This window comes from Pleurodeles waltl, chromosome 11 (assembly GCF_031143425.1).
Source record: "Pleurodeles waltl isolate 20211129_DDA chromosome 11, aPleWal1.hap1.20221129, whole genome shotgun sequence".
Lineage (NCBI taxonomy): Eukaryota > Metazoa > Chordata > Amphibia > Caudata > Salamandridae > Pleurodeles > Pleurodeles waltl.
Genome location: NC_090450.1, coordinates 935,115,790 through 935,136,630, shown reverse-complemented (window position 1 = coordinate 935,136,630; position 20,841 = coordinate 935,115,790). Strand labels below are relative to the sequence as shown.

Here is a 20,841-nt window from a genome sequence, read left to right as displayed (position 1 = left end):
TCCATAGTCCCCACCCACAAACAAGCAGAATTACAAAGTTGTCACACTATGTGGTGTAGCAACGAACGTTCCTGCGCTGCCTTGCGTGAGAGAGAGAAAGCAGGAAAGCACCATTTCTACTAGGCTGTGGCACCCTGCTCGCTTCCCTGGCACTGGCACACAATCAGGATTTGCGTTGAAAGGTTGGTCAAAGTAATGCATGGAGGTTTTCGCCCATATCCCACCCATGATACGCCCCTTGACTCAAACCTAGTGCTGCTTTGCATTACTTTAAAACTACTTTTCAGCGCAAATAAAGTTTTGTCCTGGAAAGTCAATCCTAAATAAACATTTTGCAATGGTTTGAGTTAATTCTGTGATGCTGATCTTAGTTAAATCTGCCCCCAAGTGTTCTGTCTCTGGTAGTCGATGGTGGTTACTGTCCTCTAAGCTGCTAATCAGCTACAAGACACAGATTTTTCTTGCAGCTGGAGTGAGGAGAAAAGTCTGATATGTAAGTTGCTTACCTGTTACCAGGAATGGGCAACAGTCTGCAGTTTACAGAGGTGATAGATTTATTCAAAAATAGCAGTGAATGACCCACAGCCTTTCCCGGCAAGCTTTAACTTTCCCCATAACATTCTATCTCCCAGTTAACATACCAAGACTCACCTATCAAAACTGCACCTTCTCTATCACGCACTATGCCACACTACGCTATGCTGAAGTCAATCACTGATCAAATTGGGTCCCCTTTTGCACCCACAGAGATAAGACCGACGCCTTCCCTGAAGGAAACGAAAACCAAGATTGCCTGGCCTTCCAAACAAGGACAATATGTGATTGGTAGGTCGGTGGTGGAATGGCCTGGGCTGGTGTCACTTTCAAATGTTGCCCAGCAGCCAAACAGTATGCAGTAACACAGGGGCCCGATTGCCATGGAGGGGCATACTATTCTGTGATCCAGGCTTGTGCAGTCAGAACATAGGTTGTGATTTTTGATCAGGGAACCCACCCTTTCCTTGATCCCATCGACAGTGGATACTCTGGCATTTTTAGAAACAGAACTTTTCTTCTCAAGTACACTTTAAGAAAATGGGTGGACTCCTTTCTATTCGCTTTTGAGCCGCACATTATTTTAACAGTAATTTTGTATTCTGATGGCCACCATAGCTTCAGCTACTGTGACTATCCTACCATATAGTGGTTGAAGTCACAGAGGCAGATTTTTAAAGATTGTAGGCCCTATTTTAGACCTGGAACGTGGTGCAAGAGCGACGCAAACCTTAAGTCATATTTTTTAAGCCATGCCAAGCCGCTTTGCATGGCTTCAAAAATCTGGAGTTATGTAATGCAGCATAAATTACTGTGTTGCATTACTCTGTGCGTTGCATGGGTGTTCCCTGCAACTCCCATGGTTTCTGACACAATTTCAGATTTATCAAACCTGGGAATTCACCAAAAAGCTACACCTCCCCAGGAGAGGCACAACGTGGAGAAATATCTTTATTTATCCTTGTTTTTTCTATTTCTATGCGTGTTGGCTGTGTCTTGTAAATAAAAAGAGTATACTCTCTTAGTATGTATATCCATAACATTGTATTCTCTTTGGAAGCTGGCTACTATCGGTTTGACATTTATTCATGTTTCATTACCAAATATGAGGGAACTGTAGACCTCAACAGAATAGCCTATAGGTTCCACCAGGTAATCGAAAACCCCTTCTGAGCTCCTCTTGTGATCTTACCATTTGAATGTACTCAGGAAATGTGTGCACTTCTCAATGCATATGGTACCGTTGTCTGTGTTATCTCTGGGGGCTTAATTTCCAAAAGTATTTGCATACATAAGTTGAACTTAGATGAACAAACACCTGTAGTATATGCTTATGTTTTGTAATCACCGAACATGAATTGTGAATTCCAAAAAAAAGATTAGAAATGTACTCTGAATGTAGGCATATGACTACAGTAGGATAATGTTTTGCTTTTTTAAAGAATCGGGCCCTATGTATTTTGACTTAAGAATTCTTTCTCTTGAACGTGCTTATACCAACCACTGTTTACTCTTTGATGTGTATAATATATAGTAGATCTGCATGTTACGTTATGTAAAAAGAGGCATTTTAATCAAATTTTCATGCAACGCAGAAAGCCACCATGCTATGCTGCATGGAAGGGAAAGGGCAGGAATGTGCTGTATTTAACATTATATGTTGCATTCCTGTCAAGGTAGGCACCATAACACCATGCAGCAAGGGTGCCTGTGTTGCAGACAAGATTTTTTGTGTGCAGGAAGGGTCACCTTCCTGCACAAAATCAATCCTCTGAGGCATTTTCCTCTTTCTTTGTGTGTTGCAGAAAACAGGACACATAGAAAGATTTAAAAACAAGGAGAAATAAAGATATTTTTCCTGGTTACGTCTCATCTGGGAAGGCAAAGGATTTTGACGCATTCCTATGGCTACCAGTAATGGTAAATCTGGGAATGAAAACAAAATCCATGGGTGGATGCATGGAAACACCCATGCTCCATCCATGGAACACATACCTGGGTCAGAGTATCGCAATACAACAATTTGTGCTGAGTTGCATTACTCCAGAAGGTGGCCTTGCATGGCTTGATAAATCTTACTTTAGTGTTGCATTACCCTGCACCCATAGTGTTTTCACGGTACACTTGACTGTAATCTTTCCTGTAATTCAGGTTCCTGTAAGAGACATTCTTAAAAAGCGAATTTTCTGCTTTTATTAACAATGGTAGTCTCACGCATTCACTTGTGTATCCTTTGGGTTAGAATGGAAGCAGTAAAAATAGCATTAAGTTAATAATTGCCAACTGGAATGTTTTTCGTATTACCGGTTGGCTTGGGGCAGCCCATCATTGTGTCCTAATAAATGCAATGGATACTTCAGCTGAGATATACTTCTAATTTGTGCCTGCGGTAGCGCAATACAAAATGGTGTTTCTTATCGGCAGATCACTGCAGACTATCAAAGATTTTGATGCAAAGCCTGAACGCCCAAGGTAGGCTAACCAGACTGTGTAAATAAAACGCCTAATGGAAGTTGGTGCAAACAAAGTGGAATGTGTTGATTTATCCCAAGAAACCATGCATTGATCATGTGCTGCTGTGCGCAGCGCACACCCAGGCCCCGATTTACTAACACTTTGAGTCTTGGTTGCGCCACTTTTGTGGCACAGCCACAAAGCAAAATGTTAGTTGCCATTCACTAAGTTACACAAGGGCTGACTTGCGTTGCATTGCAAGGCTTGGTAAAGAAAAGGTAACACAATGCAGCCCCTTGCTCTGTGTTGTGTTACCCTGTGTCTGAGAGGCATTCCATGGGTGGAGCATGGGCGCTGCAATGCATACACCCATTAATTTTGGCACAAATTTACTAAAGCTTGTAAGCCTAGGAGTGCAACCATTTTAAGCTATTTGCTGCAATCTGATGGTTTGTTGTGGCTATTTTTTGTGTAATCTTATGCAGTTGGCTCAGTAACACTTCACTGGCTGCACAATTGATAGTAATGCCACTGTTAACGGATCACTGAAAATACTTTCGTCCATTGCACACCTCAAGACATAAATTGTACCAGTGTGGGCCTAGAGTTACTAAGACTTTTCACCGGTGTGGTATTAAGTGGAATAAAGCATTACATGCTAATCATTATCCTGAATGAAAGGTGCCCTTTTCACAGCACTAAAATGCTTTGCAGGACACTGAGTCCCTTTGCACCGATAGGGCTTCCTGGGGCAGATCTGAGCAAACATCCACAAGCCCTAATGCAAAGCCCAATCTACTGAGATGGCCAGATAGGGCTTTGTCAAAAACTACTGACGCCTTCTTGATGCAGGGGCAAACAAAGACATGTTTGGTCTTGATTTAACAAGTCTCTGCTCCATGCTAGTGTGGTGCAAAGTAGCCCATTCTATTTATTATCCACTGCAAAAGGTGATTTGTGCTGGCAAGGCGCACGTTTCACAGCACCAAACCACTTTGCAATGACTTGCATCCATGGGACATTACTTGGATGGATCACTGCAAATGCCTATAGACTTTGACACAAAGCCATATCTAAAAGATAGCCAGAGTGCAGTCTGTGTCAAATACTATGACCACTTAAAGCGGAAAGCAGACACCACAAGGGGAAGTGTGTTTCTCAAAATAAAATTACATATTGCATGTGTGCTGTAGTGCACAGCACACATCAGATGCATGGGAGCCTAATGACTTTGTCTATGCATAGAAATGTGCACTGGAAGGGTATGCCTCCAATACACATCCTCGAGTAGAAATCCTGTGCTTTACAGCACACACTCCCCTCTGCACCATGCTGCTACACTTTGATGTACAAGGCAGCCTTGCTTGAGGACCAGTGCAGGGGATGACAGCAGCCGCAGGCTATTAGTTGATCTATCTATGTGCTGGGTCTACCCCCTTCTGCCATGCAGCACAGCAAATCTGGATGCTTCCCTGTATTGCATGAAAAGTTTGTAAATCTGGGCTGTTCTAGAAAGTACCTGGTATTTAATGGAACAACCTAGCACCTGTTTTCACAAACTGTTAAACAGGTTTCCACTGTGTCACTGTGTTACTTGTAATAATCACTTGGAGAAACCATGTACAATGGTTTATTTTGGCATTATGTCCTGGGTGTGTTTTAATGTAGGCCTTTTCTCGCATGCCTTATCGTGAGCATAAGAATTTGCTTGATAATTGTACCAAAAATAGGCAGTACACTTTCTGCTATATCTTTTGTAGGTTTAGGAGTCTGTAACTCCAATGTATTCTACGAAGTGGCTTTTTGTCACAAACAATCGTTTTACAAAACAATTGAATAAACACCCTGTGAGGAGCAAGATGGGAGATACTGGAGCAGAGACTGGCAGAAAGAAGAGGTATCACTCATAAGGTTGTTAGCTCATCAGGCGTTAGATGACCAGCTCTGGTACATCATACACACAAAAGATGATGGGAGGATGCTTGCAAAAAGTCCAACCACTGCCAATTGCTTTGTGCAGCATTTCAAGCCATCATTATGTTGTTCATCTTGCCATCTTAGAGTAGATTCAGTAATCTGCAATTCAGTCATGGTCCTGCCCCATTAAGAAACGTACATTGAGCTAGGACCTCCCAAGTACTGATAGTACAGGCGTTCTATAGTGAGTGATTTTTGCCAGTATATATCTGTGTGGAAAGGACTGTGCATATGCTCATCCACTCCCACATTTACCAAAGTTTGCACGGGCACTCACATGACCCAAAGCAACACAAACTATAAAGTATCCTTGTTTACCATTGGCAGGTCCGGCATGTTCAGTGCTAATCTGTCTTGTCTAGCACTAGAACAAAACTGTAGCAAATGTGGGCCCCGGATAATACACACAACAACTTCACGAAGTACTATAGAGTCAGTAAATATTAACATCGAAGGGGTCATTTACTGATGATTTGCTCAGACGCTCGCATGGCTCAAATGACACAAAGAACTGCAATGATTTACTTACCATTTTTTTTACAGGTGCAGCACAACATGTTTCAGTGACAGTTTAGTTTGCTCATCACCCTGCGAATTCCCAACAGTACACACACATGCACATACATACCCAAGATACAACAAAAAAAGCTGATTGCTTCAAATGGAGTGCATAACTGGAATGAAAATGGCAGATGTAAACGACTTTGGAAACAACTAAAATGATAGTCTCTGTGTGTGAGTGTGACGGGACAGGTGTACGAATAGTAAACGTGGTAATAAGCACATGCATGCAATGAACAGAGACACACTTTGACCGAGTAGTGTTATCATGGCTAATGAGCAGCGAAGGAAGTACATGCTTGACTTCCTCTGGAATGGCAGGCACTTTGACCAATGGCAATGAGGGGCTTGGAACATGCATGTGTCATCCCATCGCCACAAAATGCAGCCATGATGCACATGCATGGGAGGGATAGGAAGGGGAGAAGTAGGCAGGGGCCCTGCTTGTGACATCTCCACAGAATGCAACCATGAGGGATAGTCAGAGGCTAAAAGAATACGCATAGGCTGAGAAAGGGGAGGTGTGTGGTTCTACCGTCTTTAGACAAACCAATCATGAAGACACAGGTCCAGGATGAGGAGGCAGAGAGAGTTGAGAAGCATTGATGATCTCACAATGCAAACATGATGGATGTCCAGAAGCACGGGAAGTTCACAGGCAGAGCAGTGAAGGGTGTTAAGCTTTGACTGTCTCAGTGCAAGGCAGTCATGATGAATAGGGGAAGGCACAGGCAAGGGGCAAGGGTCTACCACTACCACAGCATATAATAATACTGGACAGTTAGTGCAAAGAGACAAGGAGAGGCTTAGGAGTAGCAGGGGACATACATGCTTTTGCCACCCCTAGACAATGCAATCATGATGCATGGGCACTGGATGGGGGGCAGGACACATGCAATCCTGATGGTCAGTAATTGTGATGGCTGATGGAGGAACAGGTGACATGCCACCACCATCCCTGAACAATGCAACTTTAATGGACAAGCACGGGTGGGTAGAAGGGCACAAACCATGCATCAGTCGCCGGAGATCAGGGCCATTCTCGTCAGACTTTGGCTGTAATGGGTCACTTATCAGTACATCTAATGGGTAAATGGAATAGGGAGGCAACACCGATAGACTTCTTTCAGTGGAAAACGAAGTAGTAGTCACTGAGTTGTGGAAGAGAGGGGTCAACAGTTTTGTAGAAAAGAGTTCACTGTAAAATAGAGGTAAGTGTTTAGTGGTAGTGCAGGGAAAGGGCTGACTGATCTGTGGTTATAATGGGTTGCTAGGCTGTGTATGTAGGAAAGTAGTCACTGGGTTGTAGAGGTAAGGCTTACTCAGCTGTGTGGGGGGATCACTGGGCTATGGGGAAAGGGGTCACTGGATAATGGAGGTAAGGGGAAACTGCACTGTGGAGGTAACAGGTCACTGGCTGTTCATGTACGTGAGGCATGTGTCTTCCTCAGATGGAGAATGGGGTAATGTTTCCCGAGCTGTGGCCAAAAGAGATCATTTAGTTGGTAGGTAATGGGTTACCAAGCCTGGCAAGAAGAAAAAATCCAAAACTGAGTAAGATCAGTTCCCACTAAAATTAGTAGTTTTGAATTCAAGGGTTTGAATCACTGGTCTAATATATCTAAAAACCTTCTTCCAATTTCTAAAGTCAAAGGAATCGTAAGAATAATTGGTTTAGGATAAAATTGGAGGGGCTAGGAAAATGTCCACAAGGCATGATAGTATTTTTTCCTTGTGTACAATCCTGAAAAGGAAAAAAGGAAGAAGTGGCAAGGAGAGAAAAAAGAAGACAGCCACAAAAGGAGAATGTATAAAGGTAGGTATTACTAAAGGGCTGGAAGGGAAAGGGTGGTAGGGGTCAGGTGGGTAAAAACAAGGTGGGAAAGGGACAACTGTTTCAGCAGCACTGCAGGGGGATTCAAAGCAAAAAATAAAAGCAGGAGAGTAAGGGGTGGCACTGGTGAGAAGTCCCACTTATTAAAAATAAAGACATGAATGGAGGTTTGGGTAAGGTGGGGGTGTACGTGGGGTGACCTCATTTGAATAAGGGCAGAAGAGTTCAGTGGGTGTAACTAGTGAAAACCCGACTGCAAAACAAATGTTTCCTCATGTAGGAATTCACCAGGTTGGTTGTGTCATTGGTGAATCTCATTCAAGCTGAATTATCTGTGGAAACTGGTTCAACCAAAGTCGATTGTCAGACCAAAACCATCAGGTACGCATAGTGCCTTTCTGTTTTTAACTCCAGGCCACTTGGCTGGATAGATCAGAGGTCAGTGGTTGTGGGGTAAAAGTGGCATGCTTGCCTGTTGAAGGATGGATGGAGCTTCATTAGGTAGAAGGTAAAGGGGCAGACTTCTCTTTGAAGATGGAGTTAGCCTCAATATCTCAATGTAGACGAAAGGGGCCATGCTTCTATAGTGAAGAATGCATGGAGTATACGTCTTTGACTATGAAGATAAAGTAATTAGGGCTTCTAAATTGAAGAATGGAGTTAACCTCATTGACTCTGGAAGTTGGGGGCATGCTGATGGAGTTAGCCTCTCATTGACCTTGTAAGCCATGCCTCTCTATTTTGGAATGGGGTCAGTTTAATTAGCTATGAAGGAAAGGTGGGGTTCAGATTTCTCTTTTTAGCACAGATTTAGGGCCTGATTTATGAAAAGTTAGCGCTGCCTTTACATCATTTTTTTATGCAAAAGCGGTGCAAACTTACAAAATATAGCTAACTTTTCATAAATCATGCTCTTAGACTAATTGTCTGTGAAGGGAAGGTGGGCCCATGCCGCTCTACTTCAGAATGGAGTTAGCCTCACTGTCTCTGGATTTGGAAGTAAGGACACATGCATCTCTTCTGAAGAATGGAGTTAGTCTCCTTAGCTGTGAAGGCGAGGGGCAGTCATGTTTCTCGATTGTAGCATTGTATTAGCCTCATTAGCTTTGAAGTTTAGGGGCATTGCCTCTCCACTGAAGAACTGAGTTACCTTAATTTGCTGTGACAACAGAATGGCATGCTCCTCAACTGATATGTGGACTTATTCTTATTGGCTGTCGAGTTAAGGGGGCATGTTCCTCTATTGAAGAATGCAATTAGTATCATTGGCTGTAGAGGTAAAGGGCCCTGCCTATCAGCTGACCGATGGATCTAGCCTCACTGGTTGTGTGAATGTGGACGTAAACAGTCATGCTTCTCTACTGAAGAATGGAGTTAGCCTCATTGGCAGTGGAAGTAAGGGGGTCATGCTCCTCTATTGAATAGTAGGTTCTTGGTGAAGTAGATGGAGCAAAGCCATGAAGGGATGACACAGTTTTTCCCCCACACAACCAAACCATGGTGGTACTAGATGGCAGTGAAAGCTGATGAGGCAGGATGGAGGATGGAGCTCACCTCAAAGGCAGGAGGGGCTTGCAACTAGCACTGTCGGTGCGGGAACTGGGCAAGGCTACTAGATCAGAAACCAGAGGAGCCAAATAGTGAAAAGCCCTGAGGAAGCAAACTGGAGCAAGAGAAAAAAGACAGCAAACAATGAGGTCAAACAGGTTGTATAAGAAATATCTTGGAGGAGTTCTGATAAAACCAACACCCTCAAATCCTTGAAAACTCCCACACAGTCAATGGAGAAATCAATTGCTTTAAAGCTTGGATAGACTGTAATTTCAAAAGAAGGCTGATGCTGAACATGTGGACATTCAGGAGGTTGTAGAATCCCAACACTGGGTAATGTTCATGTAGCTGCTGAGTCCTAAGCATGGACATTTAGAAGGCTGCGAAACACTAACTTGGGCCAAAGTTCACCCAGCTGTTGAGCACTGAAAGGGATAATGTCCAGAAGGCTGCTGGGTTCTAACATAGGATAACATTCAAGTGACTGCTGAGTTCTAACATGGAGTGAAGCTCAGGATGTGACTTAGCTCTAAAATGGGGTGCAGTGCTGAGATGAGCACAACATTGGGAACATACCTAGCAAAACTAATCTCTATATAAGATGTAAATCATTAATGGGAATACTGAGCTCCAATACAGGAAGACGCACCAGAGGTTACTGAACTCTAACATGGGGTCAAGTTCAGGAGGTGGTTGGACTCTAACACAGGATAAAGGGGTGACATTGGCAGAGTCAAACAAAGGAACATTCATAAGGACTTTAAGATGTGAATCATTCATGTGGACACTAGGGTCTAACACAGGGCAAGGCTCTGGAGGTTACAAATCTCTAACATAGTATAATGTTGAAGGAACTGCTGCGCTGTAACATGGACTAAGGTTCAGGAGGCTGCTAGAATGTAACATGGTCCAAACGCTGCTGGGTTATTAGATGGGGTGGTAGATGAGCACTAGCTTAGGGACACTGAGGATGCAGCTGAGTAAAGTTTGGGAAGTCTCTGAGCTCTAACATGGAGACATTCTGGGGACTGCTGAGAATTCTTGGGGTTCTTGTGTAGGAAAACTGATGCAGGGCTTTATAAGCATTGAAAGCATTTAAATATAATAGAAATCTCAGCTGTGGGAGGTTCTGTTGCTTGTCCTCTGGATGCTACTGGCCTTTCATAGACATCACCTTGTTGGGGAAATCTCCTGATTGCCCTGCTGGCTGGTCCACTTCTACTCTCATTCTGGTAATCAATAGAGAGACTCTTCAAAAGGGAAATTCCTCAACCCGTAATAAAGCAGCCAAAACACCCACTGTGGTTCACCACTACCTTATGATCTAGCTCTGGACTTACCTGCCATGCCTCAAGCTGCTGTGACAGGTTAAGTTTCTGCTGAATGGCGTCCAGGAGCTGGCTGTTCAGTGACATCACGTCGATCCTACACTTAGCCAGCTCCATTTCAACCGCGTTCTTCCTGAAAAGTAATAAAGCAGTCAGTCAGTGGGGAGAATGGCATGGTTCACCAAAGTACCACTATTGCACCACTGAATTCATGAGCACTGAGGAATCTTACTGTTGGTGATTAGAAAAGAACATCAGAGCCTCCAGCTAGATTGTTGGTTGAAAACAGACGTTTTCAGACTTACTCTTGAGTCACCCAATGAAATACAGTTAGCAAGGCAGGTATTTAGAGATTAGAGAGCTTCGATGCTCTTTTTGAGCCGGAATGCACTTTATAAATTTCACATACATACATACAAATATGAATACAGAAGTAATTGCTAGTTGGAAGTGCCAAAATTACAGCACAAGTACAGTTAATCAGATCTTTCTCCTACTACAGATATAATAAATGCTCTCAAGCTTAGAGTACCCCATAAATCAAGCAAAAGAAGAGATGCAAATTCTAGCGTCAACATATTGGAGTTAGAGCCATGTTTAGGATGCACGAAACTGCCTTGCGTTAATGAGATGCAAGGTAGGCGTTCCAGTCCTAAACATGACCCTAACCCCCTGTCGCTATATTTATTCCCCGATGCAAAAATGGTGCAGGCAAAGGACGCGGACTCAAAAAGCGGTGCAAGGTCCGATTAGCGCCAAAAATTAACATCTGGTCAGAACGAGGTGTTAAAAAGAGGCTCACACACCACCACTCTTAGAAAAAATCCAGAGGGAGCCATTGTACGCCTGCTGCACCTGATAGTGCCATTCATCATGGCAAGGCTGCAAACTCCCCATAACATCCCACCCATTACAAAACTCCTCGCTGTCCTCCACATGATGGTGTCTGGATCATTCCAGACAACAGTTGCTCAAGTGGCTGGTATCTCCCAGTCATCCTTCTCCATCTGCCTACCAAAGGTCCTGGATGCAATTCTATGTGTCACGCCACAACACATCTGCTTCCCAAACACCCAGCACCTGCAGCATGAGACCAAGCAATTTTTCTATCAGATAGCTGGGTTTCCACATGTGCTGGGTGCAATGGACTGTACCCATATCCAGCTGGTGCCACCTGCAGCTACAGAACACCTCTACAGGAACCACAAGCACACACATTCTATCAATGTGCAGGCTATTGTGGACCACCGTGGGCTCTTCACAAATATTCTCGCAGCATCCATGACGCATACATCTTTCGCCACTGCACCATCAACCAGCGGTTCCAGGGCAGCCAATATGGCAATGGCCTACTCATAAGTCACCATACCAATCATACCACATAACATACCAACCATCAAGGACAAACTCCAACATAAATACACATGGGCAGGGCCACAGAGATGCACAGGCAACAACACATAAGCCACATGCCACACCATACTGCACACATTGCATGTCACAAACACATGCACCCTAATATACATAGGACAGCAACACCCTGACTCGCAAACCACAAATGGGCAGGTGCAGAAGCTGCCAAAAAATCACTACAACTGTCTACAAGTCGACAAATGAATGCAGATCACACATCACACCAAACAAGCACACAGGTATGTCGATGGCATAGGCTATGGTCATGTTGAAGAAGTCAAACCTAGGCACAGTCCCACTTAACTCATGGTGTGTAAGCTTGGGGCAGAACCTTAATCCATTGCCACCCAAGTGGCGCCATAACCAAGTATGCATCAGCTACACATACCTGACATACCTGTACGTACACATACACCCACACATATGTCTGCAAAAATATTTGCCACTGAAAACCACTGGGTTGAACCATGAGAAATGGGGCAGCACCTACTTCAGTGTCACCTCACATGCTCCCCTAGTGCCCACTAAGATCCCCATGTCTGTTCCAACTACCAGAAATGCTCCTCCATGGTCTTGTGTCTGTGAAAAATGTCAATACATTCATGCATGACGTAGTCGGATGTGTTAGGTATATAATGGAGATACCTGACCTCATATGCACTGTACTAAGGGACACATGTGAAAAATAGCTGTGCCCCCTCCCAAAGCCAGCACTGTGCATGTGTTGAAAGTGTCTGTCAGAAATCATGTAATAGAAGGCATGCAAAACGTCTGCAACATATCACTTCATTCTAACAATGTGGGAAACACATTCACATACACTTCATGGTTGGAACAACCATCATCTGGCACAAAGGGTCTCTAGAGCTCATTAATTTAAGGGAAATTACAGAGTGCAACACTGTGCAAAAATAGGCCGCACAGTCGACCCTCATTTACACAACGCAGGGATGCGCCTAAATTAATAGTATACAGCACACCCCTGTGTTGTTGCCAGTGCCTGCACAAAATTTAACTACCAGCACCAACCCTGGCATTCTTGCACCATTGTGGAAGGATGTCTCCTTTGAGGACAGTGATTGTACATGTGTGAGAAGGGACACTTTCCAGCACATTAACTACCATGTCTGGCATTTAGCTCCTACTAAGCGTGTTGCAGTATGCAGCACACATCGAATTAGGTAAAAAACGAGGAGGAATCAAAGTATTCCTTCTTGTTGTGCCTTGCTAACTCCACCCCTGGGGTGGGCTGAGATATTGGTGCAGCCTAAGCTTAACCCCTTAGCTGCTGGGCCTTTTCCCCCCCAGTGCTGAGCCCTTTTTTGGCTATTTGGGGTAGTTCGCGCTTAGGGCTTCATAACTTTTTGTCCACATAAGCTAACCACGCCAAATTTGCGTCCTTTTTTTCCAACATCCTAGGGATTCTAATGGTACCCAGAGTTTGTGGTTTACCCTGGAGGAGACCAAGAAAATAGCCAAAATACAGTGAAAATTTAGTTTTTTCCAAAAAAATGGGAAAAAAGGGCCGCCGAAGAAGGCTTGTGGTTTTTTCCCTGAAAATGCCATCAACAAAGGGTTTCTGGTGCTGAAATCACTATCTTCCCACCTTTCAGGAACGGGCAGACTTGAATCAGAAAACCACATTTTCCAACACAAATTTGGCATTTTACTGGGACATACCCCATTTTTACTATTTTTGGTGCTTTCAACCTCCTTCCAGTTAGTGACAGGAATGGGTGTGAAACCAATGCTGGATCCCGGAAAGCTAAACATTTCTGAAAACTAGACAAAATTCTGAATTCAGCAAGGGGTCATTTGTGTAGATCCTACAAGGTTTTCCTACAGAAAATAACAGCTGAAATAAAAAAATATTGAAATTGAGCTGAAAACAACAGCCATTTTTCTTTATGTTTTACTCTGTAACTTTTTCCTGCGATGTCAGATTTCTGAAAGCAATATACTGTTTTGTCTGCTGGACTCTTCTGGTTGCGGGGATATAAAGGGCTTATAGGTTCATCAAGAACCCTAGGTACCCAGAGCCAATAAATGAGGTGCACCCTGCAGTTGGTTTTCATTCTATACTGGGTATACAGCAATTCATTTGCTGAAATATGAGGAGTGAAAAAGAGGTATCAAGAAAACCTTTGCATTTCCAAAATGGGATCAAGATAAGGTTTTGAGGAGCAGTGGTTATTTGCACATCTTTGAATTCCGAGGTGCCCATACTAGCATGTGAATTGCAGGGCATTTCTCAAATAGACGTCTTTTTTACACACTCTCTTATATTTGGAAGGAAAAAATGTAGAGAATGATAAGGGGCAATAACACTTGTTTTGCTATTCTATGTTCCCCCAAGTCTCCCGATAAAAATGATACCTCACTTGTGTGGGTAGGCCTAGCGCCCGCGACAGGAAATGCCCCAAAACACAACGTGGACACATCCCATTTTTTCACAAAATACAGAGCTGTTTTTTTGCAAAGTGCCTACCTGTAGATTATGGCCTCTAGCTCAGCCGGCACATAGGGAAACCTACCAAACCTGTACATTTTTGAAAACTAGAGACCTAGGGGAATCCAAGATGGGGTGACTCGCGGGGCTCTGACCAGGTTCTGTTACCCAGAATCCTTTGCAAACCTCAAAAAGTGGCTAAAAAAAACAAGTTTTCCTCACATTTCGGTGACAGAAAGTTCTGGAATCGGAGAGGAGCCTCAAATTTCCTTCCACCCAGCGTCCCCCCAAGTCTCCCGATAAAAATGATACCTCACTTGTGTGGGTAGGCCTAGCGCCCGCGACAGGAAATGCCCCAAAACACAACATGGACACATCACAGAAAACAGAGCTGTTTTTTGCAAAGTGCCTACCTGTAGATTTTGGCCTCTAGCTCAGCCGGCACCTAGGGAAACCTACCAAACCTGTGCATTTCTGAAAACTAGAGACCTAGGGGAATCCAAGGAGGGGTGATTGCGGGGCTCGGACCAGGTTCTGTTACCCAGAATCCTTTGCAAACCTCAAAAAGTGGCTAAAAAAACAAGTTTTCCTCACATTTCGGTGACCGAAAGTTCTGGACTCTGAGAGGAGCCACAAATTTCCTTCCACCCAGCGTTCCCCCAAGCCTCCCGATAAAAATGATACCTCACTTGTGTGGTTAGGCCTGGTGCCTGCGACAGGAATAGATCACACAACTGTCAATGTTGGTCCTTACGTGAGGCAGCTGTTGACCCTGGGGTGATCCATTCCTGACACAGACACTAGGTGTAGGCACTCAAGTGGGGTAGTGTTTTTATCAGGACAGGTGAGGAGTCACTGGGTTGTAGGAATATTGTGGATCCCAGCATATTCCTGTAGTTTGTGTGACAGAAAAGCGAGAAAAATTGAGTTTTTTTTCAACATTTCAGCTTTGCAGGGTATTCTGGGTAAGAAAACTTTGGGGAAGCCACACAAGTCACACCTCTGTGGACTCCCCCGAATGTCTAGTTTCCAGAAATGTTTGGGTTTAGTGTGTTTCTCTATATGGCCGCCGAATCCAGGACCAAAAACACAGGTGCCTGCCTTACAAAACCAGTTTGTTTTGCCATGGATAATTTTGATGTCTCCACAATATGATTTGGGTGGTGGAATTTGGGGCTGAACTAAATTGGGGAGCTCCCAAGAGAGCACTCTCTCTCTGCTTGCCGCCGCATTCACCTGCTCTCTGGGTTGGCCTAACCCACTATTACCCAGTTGCACAAACAGCTTGCGAAGGGACAGCAGGACTGTCCTCATCACCTCCCTCATAATGTACTGGAAGAGGAGTTATCGAATGGGACTCCTCTGACTGAAAAATCACTCCCAGAGTCTGCGCCATTGTCCTATCCCTCAGATGCTGTCTCAGTATCTGATGTCTCAGTCTCTGATCCTATGTCAGAGCGGTCCTCTATAACCCGAGTGTAGGCAGCAGTCATCCATCAAGATGCCATCTCTGCTATTGGCTAAACTGTTGCTCTAAAACACTAGCCTACGTAGACAGTCACAAAATCGATGGTATGTGAGATACGTGCAACAGTAGAGGCCACCTTACCTGCGCTTCTTCCCTCAATCAGTACCTACTTTCAAGACACTCAAAAAACACCTTGTCACATACCATTCGTCACAGTCTTTAGCACCTCCTGCGCCCAGTCCAACAATCATTATTGGTGCTCCCACTCCCTCCTCCTCGGATTCCCTCATTACCACCCAGCAAAAGTGCCCTTCCTCTCTCCATAGACTTTGCTAATGTACTCAGCTATTTACATAAAATACAGATTTGCTCTTTGCAGTAGGCATATAAACCTTCTGCGCTTCTTTATGGCACTAAAACTGCCACTAGACAAGTCGGACCCTTTTCCCCCCAGGGAAACCACACACATATTGACAAAAGTGATATATATATGACAGCCAATCACCTGAAACTCAACTCAAGCAAAACCGAAATAATCCTCTTTGGCCCACACAAAAACACCTGGGACCCCTCATGGTGGCCCACCACGCTAGGCCCTGCACCCACCCCCGCCAACCACGCACGCAACCTCAGCATCATCCTAGACTCCTCCCTCTCGATGACCCAACAAATCAACGCTCTCACCTCCTCATGCTTCAACACACTCCGTATACTGAAAAACATTCAAATGGATCCCCACAGAGACCAGAAAAACTGTCACTCACGCACACATCAGCAGCAGGCTTGATTACAGAAACGCCCTCTACGCCGGCACCACTCTAAAACTCAAGCGCAAACTACACGCATCTAGAACTCAGCAGCACGACTCATCCTCGACCTCCGCCGACACGAACACATCTCTCCACACCTCAAATCCCTCCACTGGCTCCCCATTGACAAAAGGATCACCTTCAAGATCCTCATCCTCGCACACAAATCACTCCACAACACAGGCCCTGCCTACCTCAACGAGAGTCACCTTCCACACCCCCACACGAAACGTCCGCTCAGCTGACCTCTCTCTCGCCTCTGTCCCCCGCATCAAACACACCACCACCGGGGGCAGATCCTTCTCCTACCTTGCACCCAAAACCTGGAACGCCCTCACAACCCACCTTCGCAAGACCCAAAACCTACTTCTTTTCAGGAAGGGCCTCAAAACCTGGCTTTTCGAACAGTGAACCTCCCAGCCCCTTTCCCTCCCCCCGCCCCCCCCCAAGCGCCTTGAGACCCTCACAGGTGAGTAGCACACTTTATAAATCTCTTTGGTATATATAGATCTACCTCTATATATATATCTATATCTATGTACATAGATATATCTATAGATATATCCATGTACATAGATATATCTATCTACATAGATATATAAATATAGATCTATATATAGATCTATTTTTTTTAGTTGTTGTATGGTTTCCTTGGGGGCCAAAATGGCCCCCAGGGAAACCCTACAACATCTAAAAAAAAAAATTGCCCCCACAGGGGGTCACCCTGCCCACGGGCGACCCCCTGTTATTTATTTATTTATTTATTTTTTTTTTAAAACAATCCCCTGTGGGGGGGGGGGGTGGGGGGGGGGATGCGATGGCACCACCCCGCCCCCCCCCCCCCCCGGGGGCACCTACCTTTTTTTTTTTTATTAATTATGCCCCCGGGGGGGGCGGCCCGTTTTCCGAGGGAACCGCCCCCCCAAAGTGAAATCCCTGGCGTCTAGTGGTGTTTCCTGGCCCCCGATCGCAGCTGTGCTGCGATCGGGGGCCAGGAAACACTTTGAGAAGGCCTCGTAAGAAAGGGGAGACTCTTGATACCCTTCCTGGTGTCGGCCACTGGTCGTGACCCGCACCAGGGAGGGTGTGTGGGCGTCGGCCAGTGGCCGACGCCCGCACCTAAGCGGTTAACAAAAACACCCAAATCCGAGTCAGCTAGGGAATGCTATTGGTGTTGCTGTTGCACACCCACAGCAACACCCACTGCATGCCCCTTCCACAGAAAGGGCTGTGCGTGAATGGACCATAGTCACAAGGTGCCATCAAGCATCAAAAAATTGGTATAACGCCATCTTGAAATACGGGGCAGGGGTTAGCGCCACCAAAGCTTCTATAGAAGTGCCGCTCTGGTAGCTCTAGGTGCTCAAAATAATGGCCCTAAGTGTCACACTGCATGCATAGTGCAATTTGTCAAAAAGGACAGCCCAAACTTACTTTTTATGCCAACAATGCTGTATCAACATCTGACACCATTGTGCTATGACGTGGTTTGTGCCATGTAAGACTAGAACACTGTTCCAAATATGAACTACACAACACAAGGGCCTAAACCATGACCATCACTACGGGGAACAACACAATAACTTCCGAGGCCATTGAGCCACTCCCCAAGTTTGCATTGTCCATCAACACAGGTCAAAGAAACCATTTCACAAGAACAGGAACATACAGTACACCACAAGCAAGTTTGTTTTCACAACTCCAATGAACATGTACAACTGCCATGGGAGGGACCAAACAACTATCAACACCTAACAACATATCTTCTCTCTAGCCTTTGCAGCTGATCAAGGGTACGGCATCCAGCTGTGGGTCATGACCCCATTTGCTAATCCCACAACGGTGGAACAGCTGGCCTACAACGAGGGACACAAGAAGATCTGCAGTGTGGGGAGAGGACATTTGGCCTGCTGAAATCCAGGTTCCGGTGTCTGTCCTTGACAGGAGAAAGCCTATTATTTGCTCCACCACTTGTGTGTAAGATCATCTTGGCATGTGCAATTCTGCACAACATTTGTGTCCGGACAAATATCCCCTGGGATCAACAGGATGATGTTCCCAGCAAGGAAGATGATGATGATGGGGTAGATCATGTGGAGGGGGAACAAATAAACACCGCAGCCGGAGTTCGTAGGAGACACCATATTGTGGAGAACTTCTACACATGAGCACAATACTTTACACATTACCTTGTAAATAGCACTAAAAATCACTTTGCACATGAGTCTCCTTGGTCTACTCATTCTTGACTGCAACCATATCAAATGTCAGTGACAGATGAATTGGGGGCAGTGGAATCCTGAGAGTCAAGTTCCATGCACCTCTACATATAGTGTCCTGTCAAGTGGGAAAGGTGCCAATACCTAGACCATCCACCACAATGACACCATGTATAACCGGGTTAATGCTACGGGGGCACACAAGGTAGGGGCTGTCACCAAATGGATAACAAGTCATGTAGGAACAGTACACTGTCACAACTCATGGTGACAATGCCATTGCCTGCATGGTACATGTGTGACAAGGGTGGTACATCATTGTGAACTGTGGTCCCTCAGTTAAAGGCCAGGGATTATAACCAATGTCCCATGCTGAGCCTGCACACAGTAACCATGGAAATGTGTACCAGCACTGTCAATGTGCACGACCCGGGCACATGGTGGACTGTACCTCACGTATGGCACACACAAGTAGGCTGTGGAGTGCGCATTGGCATGCCTTGACTACATAAGCAGCTATGAGTGCAGAATCAATATCTAAACACGTGATCCAGTGTAACCATCCATGAATGTTTTGGGACAATGCACCACCACATATTCAACCGGGTTGCATGTCGTCAGAGTAGCAAATGATCACAATGTACATAAGGTGCTAACTTTTCTCAGAAACCTCCTGTCCTGATACATGGCAAGCCCAAATCTAGGCAAACATGTGCATACTGATGTAAGGGTGTATATTCTAGGTAGCAACGGTTTTTGCCAGGATCTATATCACACAGCACAAAGCATTACACACCATACATTGTCACTCACATGACAGGACAAGTGCAAGATGGCAATATGAACAATAATTCCCATACATGTTGTGGCCTCCAACATCGCAATCAGGTGTGGGATGTACTACTCTGTCCAGCACTGATTAAATATATCTGAGACACAACGCCAAACAGAGTGGGAGTAGACCTACCTATACATGTTGCAATTGGCTAATGAACTCACCAGCACTGAGACGATGTGACACCTCAATATCAGTCAGTCGTGGTAAGAATTACCTAGGCTGTGCCATGCTGGAATAAATGCTAACACATGTACAATGGATCTACTGCATGGTCTGCTTCCAGACACCCACATATATTTATACACACAACATGGGATGTCAAATGGAGACAACAGAAGTAGTGTGGCAGAAGTGATGTCATGTGTATGTGGAACACATGAGAACTCACAAATACAGACAATGTAACTGTACATGTCAAGCTGGCTGGAGAAGGAGATGTGTACTTCTACCATGAACACAAGTCACATGTAGCATCATGTCCATGTATTAATAGAGAATGTTGCAGTATGAGATGTGCACAAAGTGCTAACAGATCAAAGAATGGGAGCAATGTAGGTGACGAAATATGCCTCACTAGTAGTGCAGGAATACACGGAGAAGGGACACACAGACCAAGACTGATTGTAAAACATATTAAGGTGTAGATTCCAATATTAGATATTTTTATAGAGAGGGTGGCTGGGTCAGTACATCACCCAGTCATGTTGTCCACTTGCATACCATGGTATTTGGCCCTAGCATGCCAGCATGACAGGAGGCTGCGACAGACACCACCATCTGTAGCCTGACATTTTCACATGTTGAAGGCACAATAGAGATATTCGCCCAAAAAGATGCCCAAGAGAAATGCCAAGGACATCAAAACATGTCATATGTACTAAATGTCCAAGATCAGAGTGTTGTGCATGAGAGGGGAAAGCTGACATCAAGTACAGCATTGGTATATGGGAGATCCCGGACTGCATGACCCCAAATGTGCGTGTGTCTGCTGGGGGTTGTGCAAAGTGCAGCTGAGTGGCAAACATGAAGAGGCTAGGTCCGTGCTCAGTGTACCCACACACCGCTGCTCTAGCTACATGTACTGATCACAATGCCAGGGGCCTCATGCATGTGCACAGGGGTGTGAACTGGGGTTTCATTGACTAACCTCCTCACATGCAACCATGCTTTTGTGTTGCTCCAGGAACTCACACTGTTATGATGATGGGTAGGCTGGCAGGTATGCCAGACTGCAACACTGTGACACAGTGGTATGCCATTGTTTGTGACAGTCACAACTAACCTGATGGGGACAAAAATGAGTGCCTAGTTGATGGCATGCACACATATGCACATGTCAGCACACATGGACACTGTATTGGCTCAGCCATGGACATGTGTATGGATTGATATCAAAAGGCAACCTA

General features: G+C 44.9%; 1 protein-coding gene across 1 annotated transcript in view; it reads right to left on the bottom strand.

The window, feature by feature from the left end:
- Nucleotides 1-20,841, bottom strand: part of BICDL1 (BICD family like cargo adaptor 1) — a 330,965-nt gene that overhangs the window by 7,530 nt on the left and 302,594 nt on the right. Inside the window, exon 9 of the mRNA XM_069215035.1 lies at nt 10,252-10,372. Coding sequence (XP_069071136.1) covers nt 10,252-10,372 — 121 coding nt within the window. The remainder of the gene's footprint in view (nt 1-10,251; nt 10,373-20,841) is intronic.